At 56.2% G+C, this 25,718-nt stretch overlaps 1 protein-coding gene and 1 long non-coding RNA gene across 2 annotated transcripts in view; one reads left to right on the top strand and one right to left on the bottom strand.

Annotated features, from left to right (window-relative positions):
- The window catches only part of LMF1 (lipase maturation factor 1), a 71,047-nt gene extending 51,419 nt beyond the window's left edge, over nt 1–19,628 (top strand). The window contains exons 3-9 of the mRNA XM_060031432.1: nt 1,374–1,439; nt 4,233–4,400; nt 17,238–17,421; nt 17,742–17,895; nt 18,047–18,230; nt 18,875–18,987; nt 19,381–19,628. Of these exons, the coding sequence (XP_059887415.1) occupies nt 1,374–1,439; nt 4,233–4,400; nt 17,238–17,421; nt 17,742–17,895; nt 18,047–18,230; nt 18,875–18,987; nt 19,381–19,555 (1,044 nt within the window). The 3' untranslated portion in view covers nt 19,556–19,628. The remainder of the gene's footprint in view (nt 1–1,373; nt 1,440–4,232; nt 4,401–17,237; nt 17,422–17,741; nt 17,896–18,046; nt 18,231–18,874; nt 18,988–19,380) is intronic.
- Nucleotides 18,250–25,718, bottom strand: part of LOC138414278 (uncharacterized) — a 41,360-nt gene continuing 33,891 nt past the window's right edge. The window contains exons 3-4 of the long non-coding RNA XR_011246720.1: nt 21,479–21,588; nt 18,250–18,639 (exon numbers count right to left, since the gene is read on the bottom strand). This is a non-coding gene — a long non-coding RNA (uncharacterized lncRNA). The remainder of the gene's footprint in view (nt 18,640–21,478; nt 21,589–25,718) is intronic.

Here is a 25,718-nt window from a genome sequence, read left to right as displayed (position 1 = left end):
GTTAGCTCCAGTGAGGAAGGGTGCCTGGGACAGGCTGGGCAGGTGCGAGGATGGGCTGAGGAGACTTGCCCCCGAGCAGCTGCAGCTGCAGAGACCACCAGCCAAGAGAGCCAGGCCGCCATCCAGGCTGCTTTCTTGGCGACACAGTTTCTCACCTTCCAGACCAGCTGTCATGTGAGACAGACGTTAGGGCTGAATCTGTGCATCCAGCAACAGTTTTACTCCCGTTGGTGAGCAGTTTGCTTCTGACCGTGAAGGGATCGCGTGGAGCTGTGATTCCCAAGGGCAAGTGAACGGGGGAGTGCGGCAGGCAGTGAGCTGACTGTCCTCCTGGCCACTGTGGACCGGCCATGCTGGCCACTGCCCGGCAGGGAGACTGGCAGGGCTGCAGACAAGCCCGCCCACAGGCTTCACAGCGGAGGCCCTCTCTCCACAGCCACTGTCCCGGTGGACTGGGCAGCACAGGAGTTCCCTGGAGCCCCTCCTGAGCCTGAGCACCGGGGTCTCCCACGTGCTGTGGCCTGAGCACTGGGGTCTCCCATGTGCTGTGGCCTGAGTACCGGGTTCTCCCTTGTACTGTGGCCTAAGCACAGGGTCTCCTGCATGCTGTGGTGGGTGGATATTCTCACTGAGGCCACCAGAGCTCCTGAATCATCATCACCTTAGCAGTTGGGACATCGTCCCTCCCACGTCTTCCTTGGCGTCTAAGTCAGGTTGTGCTCATATGCTTTGCGAATTTGCCCTTTTCTAAAGCCTCACAGGTGCATTACTATGGTGATGCTCAGAGTCTAAAAGCTGAGTTTTAAAGAAACACAGGAGGAACTGATTTTATAAAAAGGAAAGAGTGGGATTTCCCTGGTGGTGCAGTGATTAAGAATCCGCCTGCCAATGCAGGGGGACACGGGTTCGATCCCTGGTCCAGGAAGATCCCACATGCCACAGAGCAACTAAGCCCGTGCACCACAGCTACTGAGCCTGCGCTCTAGAGCCCGCAAGCCACAGCTACTGAGCCCACATGCCACAACTACTGAAGCCCACGCACCTAGAGCCTGTTCTCCGCAACAAGAGAAGCCGCTACAATGAGAAGCCCGCGCACCACAATGAAGAGTAGCCCCTGCTCGCCACAACTAGAGAAAGCCCACTCACAGCAACAAAGGCCCAACACAGCCAAAAATAAATAATCAATCAATTTTTTTTTAAAGCGTTTCTTTTTCCCTGTGTTTGCTACTTTTAGTCCTCAGAAACCCTAAACATGTCTTTCCTGGACTTCGTTCAGATTTTCCCTTTCATGTCGCTTCAGGCATCACATGAGGTCCGTCACTCCCACAGGTCCATCCGGAGGTGGCTCACATTCCTCTCTGTCTCCTCGGCAGGGCCTGATCAAGATCCGGGGGGACCAGTGCTGGCGGAACCTCACCTGCATGGACTTCCACTACGAGGTGAGCGGTGCGGCTGTGCGGCGATGTGGGGGCACAGGTGCAGGCTGGGATCGTTTCCCTGTGAATCACCCCGAGGGTGTTTGGCGGCGTGGTGTCAGCTCATCCACATTTGCCCTGCGTGCCTGTCACTACCTGTTTTCCTCACGTGGGGCCCTGCATTCCTGCTGGGTCTGGGGCACCACCTGTCAAGCAGGATGTCTTCCTCGTTTCCTTCCCCGGGGCAGCGGGCAGCAGTCTCCTCCCTCCTGGGATCTCACTTGGGCTCCTGGAGAGGCCCTGCGGGAAGGAGGGCCCCTTGCAGACACTTCTCTCCTACCTGTGTCCTAAACCCGCCGGGAGCCGGAGCGAGGAGGCCAACGCTGCACCCCGACAACTGCCTCAACCACCCCGTCACATCAGCACCAGGGAGCCCTGCCCCTTGCCTGCCTCATCCACTTGCCTGTGTCGGCCACTTCTGGGTCAAGGGTGGAGGTCTGGGGACTCAGCCCAGCAGAAATCCCAGGAGGGGCAAAACAAGGGCCAAAGGTCTCATGGGCAGGAGACCCCACCCATCCCTGGCCACTGGGGTCCCAACCCACTGGTGCCTGGCTCTTCCGCCTGGGCGTCTCCAGGACTGGGGGTCGGTGGGGGGGCAGGGGGACGAACAGGAGAGCCTTCAGGAGTGCTTCAGCTCTGAGTCTGCGTTCCCTGCTGGCTGCCAGCCAGGCCCTCTCAGCCCCAGGGGGCGAAGAAGGTCCCCCGGTGGGTGGGGAACCTCAGCTGGTCTGTGAAGGGGTGGGAACAGAGAAGGAAGGTCTAGCTGGCTCGCCTCCCACCTGGAACGGCTGGTGGGCATGCAGTGGATGCAGTGGGCACACATCCCGCCTGCCTCTGGCGGGGGGCAGTGCAGGGGATCCCAGGCTCCCCTTTCCCTCTGTCTGGTGGGCGTAACCTGTGTTGATGAGAGGCAACGTCGGGGGCAGGCGGGGGTGGCTCCCCTTGAGGCCTCGCTCCCCCCAGCTGCCTGTGGCTGTAGGTAACGTGGGGCCTTCAGCCCTGAAGAGCGTGCAGGGTCACATGTCCCTCTGCTGCCCGAGGCTGGGCCGCCTCCTGAGCTGGGTCCTGAGATGTGGCAGAGGGGCTGCTCCTGTGCTCCGTCACCGTTCCCAGTGCTGCCCACGGTGTGGCCCATCCACAGCACCCACCTGTCCAGGGGCCACGGCGCCTTCCGGCAGCCTCGCTCTCACGTGCACACATCCACATACACTCGCATACACATGCGTGTACACACCGTATCCAGGAAACGCTCTGTTGTTTAAAAAAGCTGAAACATTTGGAACTGATTTGATGCTGCCTTTTTGTGTTGTTAGTGAAATTGCTGCTAACCACCAGAATATCTCCAGTTTTAGGACTATGGTGGTTTCATTCCACTCAGGCGTTAACCGTCATGTGGTGAATCTGGCGTCAGGAAACGCAGGCCTTTGAGCAGAAAGGGCCCCGACAGTTCTGCTCCCCCAACCCCGTGTCTCCCCAGGGCCCTGCCCCTACTGAGCCCCCCACCCCCCAGCCCTGCACGCCCTTCCCCAAAGGGGCTGCCTCTCTGTGTCTGATCCGCCCTCCACGTTCACAAGGGGGGAACCTCTGCAGCCAAGACAGAGTGAGAAAACAGTTAAACGCAGTTTTATGAGCCAGGCCAGCAGGAATGCGGGGCAGGGAGACAGCAATGCCCAGACCGGGTTTCTAACACCCGTCTCCACCTAGAGGGACCAGGCTCCTGGAGAAGCGGCTGCCCCCGGGCTGGAGCAGGAAGGGGCTCAGGTGACCCTGAGCATCTTTAGAGCCGGATAACAGGGAGACGCTCAGGGTGGTTACAGCCCAGCGAGTACGACAGCCCATGTGTCCACACCCACGTGGGTGCGAGTGGAAAGGAGTGACCCTGTCCTCACAGCAGACGCGGCGCCCTTCACGGACTCACTCTCCACAGACGGCAGAGGCACAATTAGCCTTATGGTGGGTGCTGCGGGTCCACCGGGTCTGGGGCTGCCGCGGCCTGGTGTCCCACCCCAGCCAGCTCAGCATGGAGGGCCACCTGCACACAGTACCCATCACCGATGCTGGATGTCCACACCGGGGCCACCCCAACCCCACACAGTGTCAGCACAGCTGGCCCTTTTGAGCATGGACGGCCGCGTGAGCGGGGAGGACAGGGCCTGTGGTTGGAGGCGCAGGGCCCATCAGCTGGGCCCTAGGCGGCCAACACCACGGCTGAGTCAACACGTGGGCCTCGGGGACCTGCTATGCCCTCCCACCCCGCACACGTGTGGAGGCTGTTCCCAGGAACACACACGTGGGGCCAGGACCCGCTCCCCCAGCCTCCACTGTCCTCCAAGAGGAAATCCACCATGTGTGAGCATCCTACGGTCCTGCCTCTGCACCTGTGCCCTGTCCCCTCGCGGGGGGCATGCTGGTGCCCATGCTGCTCAGGGCTCTGACCACAGACTCTTCCCCAGCATCTGAGCTCCTGCGTTACCAGGGCCCTCAGGGTCCCCTTGAAGGGGTCAGTGTCAGAATTACAGGAAGCCAGGCGAATAGAGAAGGTCGGGACCCATGGCCCCCCACCATTCCCCATCCTGGTGACGTGTGAGCTGCTGGAGGGTGGGCCACGCCGCCGGTCTTCCCCGCACCTCTCCCGGCCAGGGCGGCCCCATGCACCCCACTTCCCCAAAAGGCCACCAGCGGGCACCACAGAGCAGGGCCAGGGAGGGCAGGTCCCCACCTCCAGGCACAGCTCACGGGCCTCCTTTCATCCCACAGACGCAGCCGGTGCCCAACCCCATGGCCTACTTCCTGCACCACTCCCCATGGTGGTTCCACCGCTTCGAGACCCTCAGCAACCACTTCCTGGAGCTCGTGGTGCCCTTCTTCGTCTTCCTCGGACGGCAGATGTGCATCCTCCATGGGGCCCTACAGATCCTGTTCCAGGTGAGCAGCCGCTTGTCAGTTCCCAAGGAAAACCTGAAATTTTCACGTCCTGTTCACCTCATTTATGGAGGTTTGACCTACAGCGTATTCGTTGCTCTGCTAGTTTTGCCTCCATCTTTCTGTTCCTCGGTGTCCAGGGGCCCGTGTGCTGTGCCGCCCCAGATGATGGGTGCGGCAGCAGCAGGAGTGGGGCATCCCACACCTGGGGGAGCCACCTGTGGCTTGCTTGGTTGGTTGTTTATTGTGGCCATATCTACCAAGTTCTCTTGTTTCTTCTTTACTAGGAAGTTCTATGGGTTTTGTTTGGGGTACTTTTAGTCATGAATGGGTGTCGAAGTTTAGCAAATGGTTTTTTCTCCACCAGTTGTGAGAAGATCACTTTTTTGCCCTTAATTTGTTAGCATGAATTACATTACCACTGCTAAAATGGAACCAATTTTACCTTGCTAGGATAAATCAACTCAGTCGTGCTGTGTATACTGTAACATGTTAGTGGGTATAACTTGGTACCATTTTGTTTGGGTTTTTCATGTTGTCAGTGAGTGAAGTTTGTGGTTTTCCATCCACACTGGCCTTGTCTGATTCTGCTCCAGGTTTTACTCTCACCCTCGTAGACAAGACAGAGTTGGTTCTCCTACATCACTGCCTGGCCCAGGGGGAGGGGGGGTGGTCTTTGTGGACACTGACAACCCTTTTGTGGCTGCCAGACAGGCAGAGTCTCTGTTTTTTTCTGGAGGCAGTTGTGTTTTGTTTTGTTTAATATTTATTTATTTGTTTATTTTGGCTGTACCAGGTCTTAGTTGCAGCATGCGGGATCTTTTAGTTGCAGCATGCAGGCTTCTAAGTCACGGCATGCGGACTTCTTAGTTGTGGCTTGCGGACTCTTAGTTGTGGCATGCGGACTCTTAGTTGTGGCACGCGGACTTCTTAGTTGCGGCTTGCAGACTCTTAGTTGCAGCTTGTGGACTCTTAGTTGCGGCTTGCAGACTTAGTTGCGGCATGCATGCAGGATCTAGTTCCCCGACCAGGGATCGAACCCGGGCCCCATGCATTGGGAGTGCAGAGTCTTACCCACTGGACCACCAGAGAAGTCCCTGGAGGCAACTTTAATGGCAGACATTTTCCTGGGAATTTGTCCATTTCATCAGTTTTCAAATGTGTTGGCCAAGGATCAAGTCATAGTAATCTCCTGTTTTGCAGAGTCTGGATTTGTGTCCTGTTCTTCGGTGTTGCCTCTGTGACAGCACAGAGCAGGATTCTTTTTCCAAAGAGGCTCATGCTCTTTAAGTATCACGTATCTCAGCTGGTACATTTGCATTTTATTTCCACATCTTTGTGTATTCTTTTTGCCCTTTTTAAAAAGCTATCTTTTGAGGTTTTTCTCGTTCCATTAGTCCCCCTTTCCTAATTAGCAAGTTATACACTCTGTTTCTTTCAGGTAAGTACACAGTTAACTAACTGAAAGTCTAAATTTAATCCCCGTCCTTGCCGCCCTTAGGGCCCTGTGGCCTCGAAATGCTTTGATTGTCTCCCCCTACCTGCTCACCTGCTTTTTTTTTTTTTTGCGGTACGCGGGCCTCTCACTGTTGTGGCCTCTCCCGTTGCGGAGCACAGACTCTGGACGCGCAGGCTCAGCGGCCATGGCTCACGGGCCCAGCCGCTCCATGGCATGTGGGATCTTCCCAGACCAGGGCACGAACCCGTGTCTCCTGCAACGGCAGGCAGACTCTCAACCACTGCGCCACCAGGGAAGCCCTGCTCACCTGCTTTTGCTGCCAGTATTTTAAGTTGTATTTTGTTTTGTTTTTAATTAATAGACTTTTAAAGAACAATTTTAGATTCACAGAAAAACTGAGCAGAGAGAGTATAGAGTTCCCATATCCACCACCACCCCCACAGTTTCCCCATCAGGAACATCTTGCATTGGTTAGTGTGATACATTTATTACAACTAAGGAACCAATATTGATACTTTATTGTTAACTAAAGTCCACAGCTTACATTGGGGTTCACTCTTGGTGTTGTGCATTCTATGGGTTTGGACAAATGTAAAATTACATGTATCCATCATAATATCATACAGACTCATTTCACTACCCTAAAAATCCTCTGTGCTCCCTGGATTCATCCTTTTCCCGCCCCTAACCCCTGGCAACCACTGATCCTTTCACTGTCTCCATAGTTTTGCCTTTTCCAGAATGTCATATAGTTGGAATCATCCAGGATATAGCCTTTTCAGACTGGCTTTTTTCCTTAGTAATATGCATTTGAGGTTCCTCGTGTCGTTCCGTGGGTTGAGAGAGCGTTTTTTATTGCTGAATGATATTCCACTGTCTGGATGCACCACAGTTTATCCGTAAACTATCCGGACTTGGCTGGAGGGCAAAATCCTGGCTGGTGGGTGACCCTTGCTCCCAACAGTCTCCAGTGAGGGACACCCCCAGGAGGCCAGGAGTGCTCTGCACTGTCCCTTCCCTGTGCATACTTCAGCCCAGTGGCTCCATCATCCTGAGCTGCAGGAGGAAGCTCCAAACAGAGGCTCAAGCATCCTTGTGAGTGTCCACTAGCATGGACACTGCCTCATGCTGGACCTTCCTCCATTGTCAAAGGATGCCCAGCCATAGGCTCCCACCTTCCTCTGCTGATGGAGAACATGGGTCCAGTCCCCAAGGCAACTTGGAGGACCTGCCTGGCACACAGTCTCAGCAGGAATCTGGGTCTGCTTAGGCTGTGTGGTCACCACGGTGACCAAGAATCACTCTCAAGGCTGCAGTGCGTTAATTAGTTGCTGCTTCAGCCACTTTTACAAGCCTGGGACCACTGGGACCCTTTCAGGCCTGTAAACTCTACTGAGCCTATAGGGACCCTCCAGACATCCCTCAGGCTGTACTGACCACCTACCACTTTCTGTCCAAATAATCTGAAGCCCACCTTTGGCAAGCAGTGAAGAAAAGCAAATTGTCATATCACTTAAAAAACACATTTGAAGGAAGTTTGATTTACTAGTCCAGGTGAAAGGGTTCAGCTACTTGAAAATAGGATTTGGGAAGATATTTACATTGACCTTTGACCCAGCAGCGTCGAAATGTTCTTGTTTATTCACTTGGCATGAGTCTCATGGTGCTTCAGGATGAGGACCCGCTAACTGGACCCAGCCCAGCTGAGTCTGTATCCCAGCCTGGGGCACCGGCGCCTCCACCATGGGGGACTGTGCAGACCCGGGGCAGGTGGGGGGGACTCAGGTATAGACGGCTCCCAGCAGCTCAGGCCACATGACTGAGTCTCCACCTGATTCTGGGTCTGGTGCCCGGGTGGACAGCGGTGGCACAGGGACACTGGGCGGGGTAGGGCCAGAACAGGACCTTGAAAGGCCTTGCTGCCAACCTGCGGCCCTGGACGTTATTCCCAAAGGCAGGCCATGCACTCGCCTTCTGTCCCCCAAGGCCTTGGGAGCCTCAGTCCAGGTGTGTCCCGAGCATCATCCTCCCCCACCCACGCCATGCCCAGGACAAGGTGGGACATGGCCCAGGGCTGTGGCTCTTCTCTGAGGCCTGGTCTGATGCCCCCCAGGGGCCGGACCTCAGCTGTCCAGAGCAAAGAAGACAAATGGCCCCCTGGCCCAGCTGCACGTGTCCAGCCTCGCAGGCAGCGTGGGGCATGCAGGGCAGTCTCATGGGGGCGCGTGGCCCTCTGTAGGCCACAGTGCTGGCCACCCCTGGACTTGAACGTTGCTCCCGTCTCCGCGCCCGTGATCCCGAGGGTCCCTGGTTCTGTTTGTTTCCGTTCGTTCCCCGGGAGAGGGTTGAGGATGTGAGCACACACGCACCTCCTCCCACTCTCAGTTTGCACAGCTGTTCCGGAAGGTTCTGCAAGGCCTCCAGAGACAGCCTGTTGTCTACTTGGAGAGGCGCACCACCCCCGCCTCAGACCCCCACTCTAATGCCAAGGAGAGATGCTGGAGGGGCAGTGCTCGGCTTCCACTGTAGGCCAGGCTGGACCTCCCATCCTGGCGTGGAGCGGGCACTCACCAGGCTAGTGGCTCCTAGTCAGTGCAAAGACGCATCTCAGATCCCAGACTCTCCTCCCCAACCTCCCACCATGTCCTGCTCTTTCTAATCTCTGTAACGTCGGCCACAGACCAGGGGACATCACTGTGGGGAACATGACTACGGCTTTGGGCGCAGAGAGCTGCCCCCACCAGCCCCTGAGTGATCCACCCGGAGCTGGGGTCACAGCATAACTGTCCCGGGGCTCCTGGCTGCAGAACATCATCTGCGAGCACACATGTCCTCTGCTAGGCCCTGGGACCCCAGAGCCCAACAGGGGAGTCCCAGACACCTAGCCCCTTCCTTCAGGGGCGTCTCCTGGGCCCGGGGTCCCACTTCCCAACTCGTCTTCCCACCCGGCCCCCACCGTGGGGTCACAGCCAGTGTGTGCCAGACAAGGGCACGAAGACGGCATTATGAATCCTCAGGCCTCCTGCTGCTTTATTAGAAACAGGGTTCCATCTCCAAAACTGCTCTGGTGAACCCTAGTCTCTGAGTCAGAGCCCCCTAGCTGGTCTCAGGGTGGAGTGACTGGGGAGGGGTGTCTTTGGGCCCCAATGGACCAGGGTGGTGGAGGGAAGCCGGGCATCACTCAGAGGTCATAAGGACCCCACGGCCACTTGGTGGCCTTTAGACAAAGGCTCCTGAGTTCTCACCGGGATAGAGAATCCTGTTGTGCCAGAGAGAGAATCCTGTTGTACCAGAACAATCCGGGTCGTGGCGTGTGGACCAGGCATCAGGGGCTTCAGCCCCATCCCAATGTGAGCTCTTCCTGCCACATGCAGGGGTCAGGGCCGCTCGGGTGGCCGTGCCAGGAGGATGCGTCCTCAGCTCGAAAGTGGGGGAGCCCAAGCCAGGAGCTAGAGAACAGTGCCAAGGGCATCCTGGCTAGACGCTGACCCGCAGTGGGGGCAGCTCATGAGCCTGGCCCTCCTGTAGCTGTTTGGAGAAATGATTTTCCCTGGGGCTGGCCCCACGCTGCTCCTGCACCTGAATCTGCAGCCAGGGCTGAAGGTCACGGGGTTACTGGGCAAAAGTCTGAGGCCGCACCAGCACAGCCTCCTCAGGAAGCAGAACTCAAAGCCCCCGCCCGCCAAAGTCATCGTGCCAAGTGGACAGCATCGCGCCCGACCTCAGAAGGTTGACTCAGGCTGTGCCGTGTCCTCGCTCACGTGGCCCCAGGGCTACAGGGTGATGGTCTCTCTCCGGTGCTCACACGCGGGGCGGGGGCGGGTGCTGCTTTTTCCAGTTTTCCTTTACAGAGGTGGGGACGCTGCCCTCTCAGGAAGGCACAGGTCTCTGAGCTGACTGCGCAGCCCTGACAGTGCTGAGCCGCTGGGCTCCTCCCCTGGGGCTCTTCCTCGGCATCCAGTGGCCCCATCAGGTCTGCCGCCCCGTTCGCTGTGGGTGGGTAGGCGGGATTGTGGTCCACCAGGGGTGGCCTGGGCGTCTGTCCCTCCAGGAGGGCTTGGACTACAGCCAGCAGGACGACAGGGTCCCAAACCAATGCCAGGGGAAGCCTGTGCAGCATCACCGCTGTGGGAGCCACACTGGCCGAGGCCTTGCACCCGCACCCCTGGGGTGTGGCCCTCACGGGTCCAGAGGCACCAAGAGTCTCCCCAATGGCACTCATTTTGAATGGAAAATAACTATGGTTTGGAACAGAAACAAGGGAAGGAAAGGACCCCCACGGGTCCCTGCTGGTCACGTGTGGGGTCTTCCCTCCACGAGAGCATGTGCCCAGCCACAGCCACGTATTCTCACTCACTGTTAAATCTTTGCAGCCATCATTCCAACAATTGCAACCACAACGTGTGACTTTTCATTTAAACAGCTGGTTGTCTGTGTTTAAAAATCGCCCACGGGCTTACAATGTCCAGCCCCCTGCCCTCCTGTGTGTGCAACCTGGTTATTTTTCTTCTGCCTGAGGGATGTTTCATTTGGTTTTTTAATATTTCTTAGCAGAAGCTGCTGGTGGATGTCTTCCCTTCAGCTGTCCACGGTCTCTGCCCACAGCGTCTCTGCTGGGGAGTCTGCAGGACCCTTAGCCCCACTCCTCTGTCTGCGACTTTTCCCCTCTGACTGCTTCTACGATTCTTCCCTTTTTCACAGTTTTTCAGCAATTTGGTTTGATGTGCCTTAGGTGTGGCTTTCTTTGAGTTTATCCTCTTTGAGATTTCTTAGGCTTCTGTGACCTGTGCATTTATAGTTCTCTTCAATGAGGAGAATTTTCTTCACATTGTGTCTGCCCCCTTCCCTTCCTGGGGCTTAAATCACACGTCTGTCAGGCCAGTGGGTGCTGTCCCCTAGGCCCTGAGGGGCTGCCCAGGCTCTGCTCAGCTTTGCTTCTCCTTGTGCTTCACTTTGCAAAGTTCCTGTTGTTCTGGGCTCATATTCACTGACTTTTTCCTTTACAGTGTCAGTTTTGTCAAAAGCCTATCCAGTAAATTATCTGTTTTGTATTCAGTAAGTCCCCTACATACGAACAAGTTCCGTTTTAGGAGCACGTTCATAAGTCCAATTTGTAAGTCCAACAAAGTTAGCCTAGGTACCCAACTACCACAATCGGCTATATAGTACTGTACTGTAATAGGTTTATAATACTTTTCACACAAATAATACTTAAAAAACAAACACAAAAAATAAAACAATTTTAATCTTACAGTACCTTGAAAAGTACAGTAGTACAGTACAACAGCTGGCATACAGGGGTTGGCATCTAGTGAACAGGCAAGAAGAGTTACTGACTGGAGGAGGGAGAGGAGGTGGGAGATGGTAGAGCTGAAGGATCATCAGCAATAGGAGACGAGGGCAAGCTGCAGTTTCACTCTCGCCCGACGTTGATGGCACAGGTTCTGGTTCCTGGCTGGATTCAATTCTACCTACCCTCTTGAAAAAACGATCCCGTGATGTCTGGGTAGTAGCTCTTTTTTTCTCATCATAGATGACATGGTAGCACTGGATTGCATTCTGAACGGCTGCTGCAACCTTCATATACCATTCTACATTCAGGTCCTGTGCCTCAAAAACTAACAGTGCCTCCTCAAATAAAGAAAATCCCCTTGCCATTTTCTGCATCGTCCGTGAATCTCTTCGGTTCTTCAGTTACTTCTTCTTCCTCTTGTCTCCCTTCATCCTTTCTTGGCACTTGGTGCTTCTTAGCAGTACCAGCTACATCAACACTTTTACGCTTGCTTCCAGACATCCTGGGCTTGAAATAAAGCTACTGTAATACTGTACTCTATACAGCACTGTACAGTAAAGTACACAGAAGCATGCTACTTGTAGAGGATGCACGCACATGACAGTGTATGCTAGACACGTGAACTAACTTATGTGATTGGACTTGTGAATACATGTTCGCATCTTTGAAAGTTCACAACTTGAAGGTTCATATGTAGGGGACTGACAGTATTACCTTTTTTTTTTTTTTTTTTTTTTTTAGCTGCGTTGGGTCTTCGTTGCTGCGCACGGGCTTTCTCTAGTTACAGTGAGCAGGGGCCATTCTTCGTTGCAGTGCACGGGCTTCTCATTGCAGTGGCTTCTTTTGTTGCGAAGCATGGGCTCTACGTGCATGGGCTTCAGTAGTTGCAGCATGTGGGCTCAGTAGTTGAGGCATATGGGCCCTAGAGTGCACAGGCTTCAGTAGTTGTGGCTCTTGGGCTCTAGAGCGCAGGCTCAGTAGTTGTGGTGCACAGACTTAGTTGCTCCATGGCATGTGGGATCTTCCCAGACCGGGGATTGAACCTGTATCCCAGGCATTGGCAGGCGGATTCTTAACCACTGTACCACCAGGGAAGTCCCTGTATTACCTTTTAAACTCTCAAATTATCATCTGGTTATTCTTTGGCATTTTCATATTTCTCTTATGACTATGTTTTCTTTTAAACCCCTTAATTTTTGTTTTTGTTTTTGTTTTGCGGTACGTGGGCCTCTCACTGTTGTGGCCTCTCCCGTTGCGGAGCACAGGCTCCGGACGTGCAGGCTCAGCGGCCGTGGCTCACGGGCCCAGCCGCTCCGCAGCATGTGGGATCTTCCTGGACTGGGGCACGAACCCGTGTCCCCTGCATCGGCAGGTGGACTCTCAACCACTGCGCCACCAGGGAAGCCCTAAACCCCTTAATTTTTGACAGTAGCTGTTTTCACATTCTTATCTACTGGCTTCAGGCCATCTCTGGTTTCTGACTCTGCTCCCAGCCTGTTTTGTCTCTGCTAGTGCCTTGCAGGCTACTAACTACCAACTTGGAGTCTGTTAACTTTTGATTGCGTGCTGGACACTGGTGTTGTTGATTCTCTCCTGACAGCAGCTAATTGACTTGCAAATCAGTTTCAGAGCCTCCTGGGCAGGTCTGAATGTGCCTTCCCTGTAGGGCCAGCCTAGTTCCACAGGACAGGGCCTCGGCCTGGCTCTCCACGTCTCTCCACACGGGTTCGCAGGACTGGAAGGTCCTCTAGACCCACATGAGCTCAGCGTTGGCAACAGCCTTGGTCGTGTGCTTTCCTTGTCCTCACGGAATCTCCACCCTGCGAGCTCAGCAGCCGCGGGGACCCAGGCAGGACCCACAGCTCCTGGCTGCTGCGCCCATGTGGCATGTGGCAAGCCAGCCTCTCGAGCTCCCCCAGCTTCAGGCTCTGCCCCCTGCCCTGCCCTCCCTCAGTGCCCAGGCCTGCATCTCAGACAGTCGCTTTGAGGGTCCAGCACCGCTACCTCCCTTTTGGCCTAAAGCAGGAGTCGCTGGTGGAGTTTTAGCCTTGAAGTCAACGTGAGGCCACTGAGCGATGAGGCAGGACGGACGTGGACCTGGGTTCCGAGGGGTAGCCCTGCTTCTCCAGGGTAAAGGAGGCGGCGGTGGGGGCAGGTTGGGTCTTGGGAAAGTCAGCTCAGTGGAGCAAGAGGAAGTGCACGCCTGGGAGGGGGAGACGCAGGAGGAAATGGGCGGCTGGCAGGTTGTCCTTGGGCCTTGTCCTCGGTCAGGGCAGTGGGTCCTAGGGTGACACCAGGCCTTGTGCTCAGCTCTCAGTTGGGGCCAGGCCCAGCAGCTGCATTCTGGTCGTCCTTTATGTTCCCACTGCTGCCCGCCTACTTCTCTTGTTCATGGAGGTGAGTGGCAACTACTTCAAGGGTCCCACCTCCTTGGGCCACCTTCCTCACTTTTCTTTCCTTTTCTTCTCATTGTTTATATTTTTCAGTCTAAATGCTTATACTGTTTTACTTATGATTCATCCTTGGAAACGAGAAATGGCCAGAACATGTGTGGGCCCAGGTCCTGCTCCAGTAACTGGTCCTGCACCCCTCATCCCCTGAGGCCCAGGCCTCCTTCCGCCTCGAGAGTGCCAAGTCTATTTTTACATCATTCTCATCCGGGAAAGTCAATTGTGTAGCCATTGACTCTGCTGAATCTGTAGTTTCCCTCAAAGGTTCTCCCATTTCTGCACCACATTCTGGAAGGATTTCTCAAATCAATCTTCTAAATCACTAATTCAGACTTCAGCATCATTCATTCTGCTTTTCACCTGTTAGGGTTTTAACGTTGTGCGTGTTACACATGAGGGTGTAGACAAATAGATGCCGTTTACTGATCGCGGTCCTTCAAATTAGCAGTGTCTTGTCTGGGTTTCTCTGGACGCCTCTGGGGTCTCGGGAGGCCCGAGTGGCCACAAAGCGAGGCTGTGCCTCAGCGAGGGTGTAGGCTGCACCAGCTACACCTGGAGAGGTTGGTGAGTAGGCCGTCTGGGGTGAACTCGGGCAGGTAGGCCCCCCAGGAAGCCCGCGGCTGCCCTGCTTTGCAGCATTATGGTGGCCATGTTTCCCAGCAGTTTGAGTGTCAGTGGAGAGGTGGGTGCTGATGGCTTGGGCTGGTGGCTGCAGAGGACACAGCTGCCCATCAGTTGCCTGCCAGGTTTGAGTGTGGACCAGCCCTGAGGGGTGGTGTGATGGGCGAACAAGGCGGGCTGTTCCCCGCATGCCTCCCCAAGGGCCGTGGGACATAGGCAGGAGCCCCCAGGCCAGGTGCGGAGGTGTCTTCTAGCTGGAGGCTGCCATGCGCCGGGTGCTTCTCCCAGCTTTGGCCGCCATCTCATCCGAGAATTAGGCAGTAGAGGGCTCTTGTCACCCATGTGGCCCTGACAGCTGCACCAGGATGGCAGGCCCTCGGGGAAGCGGCCTGTTCTCACCCTTGATCACCACTCCTGGTGGCCTTAGCTGCACAGCTGAGCCATGGAGAAAAGGGGACCCCCATGCAGCTGACCATCCCACCCCAAAGCAAAACGCATTTGTCAGGAGGTGTCAGGAGGGGCACAGGGACCGTTCCGCTTAAGCCCCTTGCTGACGCAGTGGAGGAGCTAGTGGAGCATCTGAGGTCTCGCTGGTCTGGGAGATGAGAATTGAAGGTCGGGCCCCCCCAGTGCTGTCCACGGGGAAGCTGGGCCCAGGCCACGGGACCCCCGCTGTCCCCCGCAGTGGAAGAGGGCCTGGCGGCACCACAAACCCAGACTGTCGGGAGCCAGCAGTTTTCAGGAAACTCCAGGGCGAAGCCCAGTCGGCCCGAAGCAGCTCGAGACCAGAGGCCCAGGGACCCCGACGGGCCAGGCAGGGCTGCAGGAGAGACCACCAGCCCAGGGCGGGCACACTTTGGGCACAGGGGTTTGTTAACATCCTAGACAGTGAAGAATAAGAAGTAATTAGTTTGGGCCTCAGAACCAGGAAAACTGGTTTTCCAAATTAATCCAGGAAGAGCTGTGAATCCACACCATCTCCTGCCACACACTGTAAGACCCTATCGTGATCCATAAAACTGACCTATTGAAAGCCTAGCTCCTCTCTCTCCAGACCCTTTTGAGGCCGGCGTCTGTGACCTCACGTTCTCCCCAGTCACTAGGATCAAGACCCAGCTTTAATTACAAATCAGAAATTGAGGAGCTGGGTGTCAGCTGAGTCTCATCCGGCCGTGGGGCCCCCGGCCTGGGTCTTTGGTCTCACCTCCTTCCTCGATGCCCCCACGTGGCTCCGACCCGTCGGCTCCTGTGCAGGGAGGCCCGCACGGCCCCGGCAGATGCGCGTGAGTGACCTGGACAGGGACATGGCCGTTCTGCTACTCAGGGGCTGTCTGCTCGTTCAGGTCTTTTTTTTTGCAGAAATGTGTCCATTTGGTTGGACAGTTGAAAATCTCCTTATTTCTCTTGTCACTGTGGCGACTGTACCATTTTCATTGTGGGTTTATTTGCTGGTGGTGCTGGTCCCCATTTCCTTCTACTTTGCTGACCTGTGGCTCCTAGTGTCTTGTTTCCCCTTTTCTGAGGCACATGCTTGAGGCAGTTTGTCTCCCTTTACACACGTCCGCCGTGGACCCGTGTGCTCTCACCTCCCAGCACCTAACACCCCGGTCATCCCAGAGGCCCTGGTCCCTCCCAAGTCTTACCCCCACCTCCCCAGCCAGGGGCAGAGCCTGGACCAGAGCAGAGCCGGCTGGTGTGAACCTTATATCACACCTTTCATAAAAAACTAATTCGAAATGGATCCAAGACCTAAACATAATAGCCAGACCTGTAAAACTTTTAGAAGATCTTTACATCTTTGGAGGAGGAAAAGATTTCTTAGATGGGACACAAAAAGCAGAATTGTAAAGTTTTTTTTAATTGATAACTTGGACTTCCTAAAAACGTAAACTTCGCCTCTTTGAAAACTGTGTAATGAAAAGGCCGCAGCTGGCAGTCATACATCTGACGGAGGACTGGCTCCGGGTTCTGCTAGGACTTCCAGCTTAGGGAGGCATGGGGGTGTCCTGGGCTGCACCCCAGAAGCCCTCGGCTCTGCCTCTTGCCCTCCCCAGCCTCCAGCCTGCCCTCCCACTGTGGTCACCTGGAATCTCCTCACCCGCGTTTGTGCAGCCCACAGGAAGCTCTGCGTGCAGCTGGCACTGGGGTCCCTGGGGCTCCACAATCAGAGGCGTCTGCCGGGGGGGCAAGCGGGGCTGCTCTGTTCCACCTTTGCTCTAGGAGAGCCTGGCACCTGGTAGGGAGGGCGGGATGTGAACCCTGCAGCCTCTCCTCCCCTCAAGTGAAGACCACCCACTCCCTATTCCCGCCCGCATCTTCTCCTCCCCTCAAGTGAAGACCACCCACTCCCTATTCCCGCCCGCATCCTTGACGACAGGGTCAAAATCAGGCAGGAAGGTGCCATTTTCAAGTCACTAAAACAACTTACAAGCCTGTCCTAAGCACCCCCCACCCCTGTGAGGGGCACGTACCACAGGTGCGTGGGGCTGGTCCTGGCCCCGACACCTGGGTGGACCACTGAGCAGCCAGCACCCCCCACCCCTGTGAGGGGCACGTACCACAGGTGCGTGGGGCTGGTCCTGGCCCCGACACCTGGGTGGACCACTGAGCAGCCAGCTGGGGTCCTGGGGCTACCCAGGGCCTGTTGATTAACAGTCACGGTGACAGTTGCCACAAACACAAACTTGTCACCTCCCAGTTGTGTAACTTCAGTGGCCTCCAAGCAGGGTCAGAGGCCGGAATCACAGTGTTGGTAGGTGGGGTCCTCACCAGAGGCACTGGGTAGCGTCTGCCTCTGAGATCATTTAGGATGTAGACATTGTGGGGTTGGTCTGAGGGAGGCGGGGCAAGTGGCCTGTCGGGGGGCTTGGGGCCTGGGCCATGGCCTCCTGGGGGTCAGCACATTGCTGCTGGGAAGGACAGGACCCCCAGCCCCCATGCCTCTGGTGTGGACTCCATGCATCACCATGGAGCACATGAAATGCAGTGGCTGGAGGGATCTCTCTCTCCACCCCCAGATGGTCCTCATCATCAGCGGGAATCTGAGCTTCCTGAACTGGCTGACCATCGTGCCCAGCCTCGCCTGCTTCGATGATGCCACTCTGGGCTTCCTGTTTCCCTCGGGGCCCGGCTGCCTCAAGGACCAAGTCCTGAGGATGCAGGAGGAGGAAGCTCGAGGGGCCAGGGCCCCATGGACACACGGTGGGTGACACCTGAAGGCGGATGCGGCTGGGCAGCCCGGGTGGTCTCGAGTTCATGGCACCCAGCCCTGTGCCCACACCAGTGCCCTGGGAGACAGGGCAGCATCTCCATGCCTGGACAGGGTCACTCCTGTCTGCTTGGTATGGACATTGTGTCCTGGTCCTCAGGAAGGGAGGCCCAGTGACCTCAGCTGGGGGGGCCTAAGAGGGAGCTGCTGTGGTGGGGGCAGCAGCACCTCCTTCGGCTTCTGTGGGCCCAAGGGGCCGAACAGAGGCCAGGCCTGGGGGCAGGAGCCCACCCACTATTCCCCCTCCCGGCAGGCAGCGTGGCACGGCACACAGTCAACCTGGCGCTGGGCGTCCTGGTCGCCTGGCTCAGCATCCCTGTGGTCCTCAACTTGCTGAGCCCCCAGCAGGTCATGAACAGCTCCTTCAACCCTCTCCGGATCGTCAACACATATGGGGCCTTTGGCAGGTACCTCGGGGCCACCATGACCCCAGGGGGGAGATGTGAGGGTGAGGCCAGCCCTGACTTGCAGCCCCCCAGCCTCGCCCTCGTCTGGTCAGGTCAGGGGTTGGGGTCAGGGTGGGGAGGTGCAGCCCTGACTGGTCTCCCCCCCACCCAGCATCACCAAGGAACGCACGGAGGTCATCCTGCAGGGCACCGCCAGCCCCAATGCCAGCGCGCCAGACGCCAAGTGGGAGGACTACGAGTTCAAGTGCAAGCCCGGTGACCTGAAGCGGCGGCCATGCCTCATCTCCCCGTACCACCACCGCCTGGATTGGCTTATGTGGTTCGCCGCCTTCCAGGTGAGGCCCTCGGTGGGGAGGCCCCGCTGACACAGCGAGGCCCGGGAATCCTGTGCTGGGGCACAGCCCGTGGGGAACCTTCCCAGGCTCCTGGCACGGCCCTCGCACGAGGATCTGTGGGTGCCCAGGGCTGGGCCTCACAGCTGGCTTCTCAGAGCGCTTCCACCAGAGGGGCCGAGGCATGCGCGGCCAACGCTGGGGCAGCCAGTGTCCACAGAGGCTGCAGCACTGTCGCCATCCCTTCTTGCCCAGGAAGATAGCCTCCAGCGGGCTCGGTCACTTGCCCGAAATCCCTGGCCCGGCAGGTGACAAAGCTGACAGGTGAACTGGGAACAGCCCCGCTCCATCCGGGTCCCTGCGGACAGCACAGTGGCGGCGGTGCCCAGGAGAGCGAGCAGAACCGGGGGCCCTGCAAGAACAGGAAGGAGGTGGTCCCAAACCAAAGAACTGCAGCATAGGCCCCCAGGGCAGCCCCCCCTCAAGAGAGGCTGGCCACCAGCCACACTGGAATCAGGTGCCCCCAGGACAACAGACTGAAGGCCGGGTGACCGTCAAGAGGGAGAACACATCCACGGGGCTCTCCAAGGGCCCGGTGGCAGTGCAGGCACCCAGCTATCTGCGCCCTGTCCTCTTCTCACCCCCAGACCTACGAGCACAACGAGTGGATCATCCACCTGGCAGGCAAGCTCCTGGCCAACGACGCCCAGGCCCTATCCCTGCTGGCCCTTAATCCCTTCGCAGGCAGGGCACCACCCAGGTAAGATTCCCCTCCCAGACAGGAACACACACCCCACCCCACCCCCGCCAACTGCAGCCTCAGCTGCCTTTCAGGGCTTCTCCCCAAATGCAGGGTCTGCTCTGGGGGCTGGGCCCACCTCCTGGAAACATGCCCAGACACAATGGTCTGCGAACCTCAGGTACCACTCACCTGCTGAAAGGATGCAGGGCTCAGCCCGATTGGCTCTGAGCACTCGGCCCTCCCGGTTCCAGAGCCCCGCCCGCCCCGCCATCATCTGGTCAGGGGCCTGGTTGTGCCAGGGGCTCCAGGGGCTCCTTGGGGCTCTCTGGCTTCCCCTGGGTGGCCTCTCCCTCTGAGGACTCCAGGCCTGTCTTGGGGGCGGAGGCTGACTGTGCTGCCCTTGCTCTGCAGGTGGGTCCGGGGAGAGCACTACAGGTACAAGTTCAGCCGCCCCGGGGGCACACACGCCGCTGAGGGCAAGTGGTGGATCCGGAAGAGGCTCGGCCCCTACTTCCCCCCACTCAGCTTTCAGGACCTGAAGGGTTACTTCAGGTCACGGGAGTGGCCGTACCCCAAACCCGAATAGAGGTGGCCCAGGGCTTGTGCCCCAAGAAATAAAGTGGGAAGACCACGGGCTGGCTGCTCTGAGTGGGGTCTCCACAAGGACATCCAGGGAAGCTGACCCGGAGAGGAGGGGCTGCCAGGGTCCTGGGTGGTCGTCTGTGCTTTCTTATCTCCCCACAGTCAGTCCCTGTGGTTCCCAAGTCTCTTCACTTTGGGTTCGTCAGAGGAATCCCCAGAAAGCCCCCAGCCCCGCTCCACCCAGATCGCACCCCTTGTCACCAGGCACCCCCCGTCCCAGACACCAGCATCCCAATGTTGCACCCAGCTCTGGTCTGTCCCAGGACCACCTGCCCATGCAGCCAAGAAGAAAGCCTGCCTCTCCTCTCTGCTCCCCCAAGCGGGTCCCCACCACGTCCAGGAGGGTCCTGCACGAGGAAGTAGTCAGGGCTCCCTCTCAGAACCCACATGCGCCCACATGCGCTCTCCACAGTGACCAGCACCTGAAGGTGTGGACAGAGGGCCTCTGTCCTCCTTGGGTGGGCCACCCCCACCAGCCCTGAGTGATGTGCCTCCTCCCCTCCTTTGTGACCACGTTGCCCAGTCTCACACCTGGAGCCTCCGGGTGTGGGAGGACGGGACAGCAGGGCGGTCAGCCCCAGCGCTGGGGTCCCCAGGGCAGCGATTCTGAGGCCCGGTCACTGCAGGTTGAACTGGATTAATGGTGTGTTGCTTGGCAACCCTACTGGTCTGTGGCCCAGAACCTCTACAGCCTGATGTCAGTGGTGAGTGGACACCCACCTGCCCCCCACCATCTGGGGCGCCTGCCGCACTGTGGAGGGTCCCAGTGGGAATGAGGTGGTTCAGGCTAGGAGGCCAGGCTGAGGTGGGCACAAGTGTGGATCTGTGTGGAGGCCTCCCGCCTGCCTGGGGGGCCTGGCCGGCCCAGGTGCCAACAAGAGAGGCTGTGTTCCTGCTCGCAGGCAAACAGGCGCCCTGTGTCTGTCGCAGGACAGACAGGGCCTCAGACAAGGAGCCTGGAGCCAGCAAGTCTGCCTGCAGCAGCCGCGTAAAACTACCACCAGCCTGCTGGAATGGGCAGCCCTTACTGGGGGGCTGTCCTTGGGACCCTGCCAATGGGTAGGAGCACCAGGGGTGCCCCTGTGGGGCCCGGGGTGGGTAGGGGGCCTGAGGAGATGCTGTGTCTTGGCTTGGGGTGGCCCTGCAGCCCCAGAACCACAGGTGGCCTCCCTGCCAGGAGCCATGGTGGGTCCCTGCTCTGCCAGCCCTTCCCGCCACACTCTGGGCTCGCTGCCACCCAGGGCTCGGGCAGGGGAGGCCCCCAGCACTCCTTGGTGTGGGCTCCTCTCTGAGCCTTGGTCCAGCTGTGCCCCCCAAGGCTCCTGGGACAGCCCCCCAGACATACATAGGAGGCTGTGCTTAGACCTGTGGGCTGGGTGGGGCCGGGGCTGGAGCCGGTGGCAGGAGTGACACAGGAGGCCCTGAGCCCATCCGGGGGGGGGTGGGGGGTGGGGCAAGAACTAAGTGGCCCCACCCTTCCTGGGACAGGGCAGCATCCTCTCACCCCGGGGGGATGTCCCAGGTGATCCCTGGTCAGGGTGGGCACATGGCCCTCTAACAAACCAAAGACTCTGCCAGACCTGCACACCCTTCCAGAGGCTCTGGTTCCCCCAGGGCCCACCCATGTGCCAGAAAGGGTGCCAGCCCCACCTTCAGAGCCTGTCCTGAGACCACACCCTCCCATCAAGGACAGCCAGACTGCACCTCTCCTCCACTCAGAGCCCTCCCAGGGCCCCCACCTCACTGAGTATGAACCTGGGGTCCCTGCCTATCACCTCCGCCCACTCCCCTGCATCCTCTCCATCCCACATGCCCACCAGCCGTGTTGGGCCCCAGGGCCTTTGCACTGGTAGCTCGTGGTGCTCACCTCTCCCAGGGCCTCCTCTCCTGCCTCTGCTGGACTCCAGGCTGCTCCTGGTCACACACGGGTTGGCGGGGGGCTCATCCTGGCCCCCCAGTGCTGGATACACTGTTGACCTGATGAAAGAGAAAGGCCCAGACACTTAACGTCTGCCCCACCTGATGCTGCCTCAGTCCAGCTTCAGGACAGTCAGCTGTTTCGGGGGCAGGCGGTGGGGGGGGGGGGGCGAGTGCAGGGCAGGGACACAAGGTGGGGCCTTGGCTCGCCCCTCCTGGCAGCTGTGTCCCCATGAATCATCCACCTGGCAGCAGGGGATGCTTGCAGGTGAGGGTCCGCCTTATTCAACAGGAGGCTCAGATGCATGTTGGAAACTGAATTTCACCTTCTAAAACCAGGAGTCAGCCTGAGGCTCCTGGGGAGGTGGCAGCAGGAGTCTTCTCAGACCACAGGAGGGGCGGCCTGCTTGCAGGAGGGGCTGCCCTGGAGAGGGGTGAGCAGGGCATGACCAGGGCACCCTGACTTCCAGAGGGACTGGGAATTTCAGATCTGTTCTTCCCACCTGCTCTCTTGAGCCGACGCCCCCTGGAAACCACTGCCTGACAAGCTGGCCCTTGCTGAGACCCCCACCCAATCTGAGGGTGTCTCCCCCTGCAGAGCACTCTGCCCCATGGCTCTCACACATCTGAATGGGGTCTGTCCGGTGCTGGCAGCAACGCCCAGGCCCAGCCGGGACCCTGTAGGCTGCAGAGTGTGCCCAGCCCCCCACCCACCCCTCAGCTCTCCAACTGGAGGGCGCTGTGCTCAGCCCTCTTGCTCCAGGATGGGATGTGGGACTCAGGACTCCAGTCACAGGGCAGTGGCTGAGCTCAGGTGATCCGCTGAACCTGGCTGTCGGCCCATCCAAAGCTGTGGGCTCAGCCAGGGGCCTGTCTCAGGGAGGACCCGCTGTCTCCCTCTTGCTCCAGGACAGGGCGAGGGGTTCGGGTGCAGGTCCCGTCCCCACGAGGAGGGTGTGTACCAGCCTCCCTCTGTCAGAGGGCCTCTGGGCATCTTCCCCTTCACCAAGAGGTTTTCACTCAGAGGTGATCAGTGCAACTTGGGTGCCTGCTGAGGCCAAGCCCACCCTCTGTGCAGCCTAGTTCAGATCAGAGCCCTCCCATGGGGCATCCCTGGGCAGGGTTCACAAGCCCTCCTCTCCCTGGGCTTCTGCATCTGCACGGGCATGGCCTGACGCTTTGCGCTCTTAGGCCACCAGCTCTGGAGGGACAGGGTCAGCAAACTCCCAGTCTGGTGGCTTTGTGGGAGCAGGAAGATCTCCACATCAATGCATGTTGAGTTCAAGCATGTTACCAGTTATTAGAACGGGCCCGTGAAGACGCAGAAAACCTGAGCTGTCGTGGAGCGCTTCGCTGCCTTCCTCCATTGTCTCCAGCATCCTCCACAACCTCTGGGCCCCACGTGGAGTGAGGCTTCTCCCTCCTGATGTTCATCCAGGGCTTCTCTCTTGTCTCCTCATCAGTCTTCTCACAGCTCCAGCTTTGGCTTCTTCAGTCAACTGTCCTCTTCCACTTTCTGTTTCACACACATACGTTGTTATTTCCTTCCACCTTTTTCAGGTTTGCCTTCCGTCATCTCCTCGAGTTGCAGACTTTATTTCTTTCTAACCCTCCTTCTGATTTCTAGGAAACACAGCTAAGGACCACACACACACACAAGTGGCTGCACCCACAGGCTCTGTTGACCACTGTGGGCTTTGTCTGTGAATTCTAGAGACTGTGATGTCCTCTTAACACATCAAATAATAGAGGTGGGATTTAAATGTTCAAACGAATGGATTTGGGAGGCAGTCTTTTACCTTGAATTTTATCACCGTGTTTGCCACTCCCAGCACCCCTCACCCCCCCATTCCTCCAGCACCCTGGATTAATGCCCCTTTCACAAGTGAACAAATTCTGGTGGAAAGGATACCTCCAATTCTGAGACAGCTACTTGCATCCCTCTGCTGAGGGGTTCCCTAGTTCAGTTAGCATCATGACAACCTGTCCCCTGGATCCATCCCTGCCCTGTATCCCACAGCCTGAGGATACCATGGACCTTTGTCCCCAGGGATTCAGTTCCAAAGCCACTGGGTAAGGTGGAACTCACATGTCAGCAAACTGACCTTTAAAGCTCCTAAAGTAATCAGCAAAATTGATAGAACTGTAGCTTGACTGACAAAAAGAAGATACAAACAACTAAAATCAAAGTTAAGTGGGGACATTACTACCAACATTACAGACATAAAAAGGATTACAAGAGAACAGTATGAATAACTGTAGGCAACAAATCAGGTAACCTAGACAGTGGACAAATTTCTAAAGACACACAAAATGCTAGAAGTGACTCAGGAAGAAATAGGAAATTTGAAGAGATCTATAGCAAGTAAGGAGATTGAATCAGTAATCAAAACCTCCAGCAGACAAAATTACTGCATCAGATGGCTTTGTTACTGAATTCTCCCAAGAATTAAAGAAAAATTAACACCAATCCTTCCAAAACTTTTTCCAAAGAATTCGAAAAGGAGGTAGGACTTCCCTGGTGGTGCAGTACTTAAGATCCACCTGCCAATGCAGGGGACACAGGTTTGAGCCCTGGTCCAGGAAGATCCACATGCCTCAGAGCAACTAAGCTTATGTGCCACAACTACTGAAGCCCGTGCTCTGCAACAAGAGAAGCCACCGCAACGAGAAGCCTGTGCACTGCAGCAAAAGATAGACCCCGCTCGCCGCAACTAGAGAAAGCCCATGCACAGCAACGAAGACCCAACACAGCCAAAATTAAATTAATTAATTAATTAATTTTAAAAGAGGAGGGAACACTTCCTAACTCATCCTGTGGAGGCCAGTATGACCCCGGTAACAAGGCCAGACAAAGACACCAGTATCCTTCGTGAATAGAGATACAAAAATGCTCAACAAAATACTAGCAAAACAAATCTATCAGCGTATTAAGAGGATAATATGCCATGACCAAGTGGTATTTATCCTAGGAATGCCAGAGTGGTTCAACATAAGAAAATCAATCAGTGTAATACACCACATTAACAGAATACAGGAGCAGAAAGAAAAACATGATCATCTCAACTGATGCAGAAAAATCATTTGAAAAAAATCCAACGCACTCTCATGATACAAACCACTCAGGGGCTTCCCTGGTGGCGCAGTGGTTGAGAGTCTGCCTGCCAATGCAGGGGACACAAGTTCGTGCCCCGGTCCAGGAAGATCCCACATGCCACGGAGCGGCTGGGCCCATGAGCCATGGCCACTGAGCCTGCGCATCCAGAGCCTGTGCTCCGCAACGGGAGAGGCCACAACAGTGAGAGGCCCGCGTACCGCAAAAAAAAAAAAAAAAAAAAAAAAACAGAAAACTAGGAATAGAAGGGAACTTCCTCAACGTAATAAAAGGCATGTATGAAAACTCCACAGTTAATATCATACTCAATGGTGAAAGACTGAAAACTTTCCCTCTATGACCAAGACCAAGACAAGGATGCCCCTTTTCACCACTGCTATTCAACACTGTACTGGAGGTCTAGCCAGAGCAATTAGTCAAGAAAAATAATTAAAAGGCTTTGAATTGGAGAGGAAGAAGTAAAACTATATTAACAGATGATATAATCCTATAATATAGAAAATTCCAGCAATCCACAAAAATATTACGGGAGCTAATAAACTAATTCAGCAAAGTTGCAGGGTATAAGATCAACACACAAAAATCAGATGTGTTTCTATACCTGCAATGAACAGTCTGAAAAAGAAACTAAGGAAACAATACCACTTATAATAGCATCCAAAAGAATAAAATACCCAAGAATAAATTTAACCAAGGAGGTAAATGACTTGTACACTGAAAAGTACAAAACATTGCTGAAAGAAATCAAGGAAAACATAAATACAGTGAAAGGCATCCATATCCATGGATTGATGACTTAATACTGTTAAGATGACAATACTAACAAAGTGTCTACAGAGTTGAAAAATTCCAATGGCCTTTTTTATAAAAATATAAAGACCAATCCTCGAATCCATATGGAATTGTAAGAGGCCCTAAATAATGAAAACAATCTTGAAAAAAGAATAAAGCTGACAAACTCACACTTCTGATTTTAAAACAGTACAAAGTAATCAAAACTGCTCATGGCACAAGGATAGACACACAGACCAACAGAATAGAATGCTGAGCCTAGAGAAAAACCCTTGCATGTATG

This window comes from Delphinus delphis, chromosome 15 (genome assembly GCF_949987515.2).
Source record: "Delphinus delphis chromosome 15, mDelDel1.2, whole genome shotgun sequence".
Lineage (NCBI taxonomy): Eukaryota > Metazoa > Chordata > Mammalia > Artiodactyla > Delphinidae > Delphinus > Delphinus delphis.
Note: the sequence above shows the minus strand (reverse complement) of the source record. Positions and strands in the feature narration are given on the sequence as shown.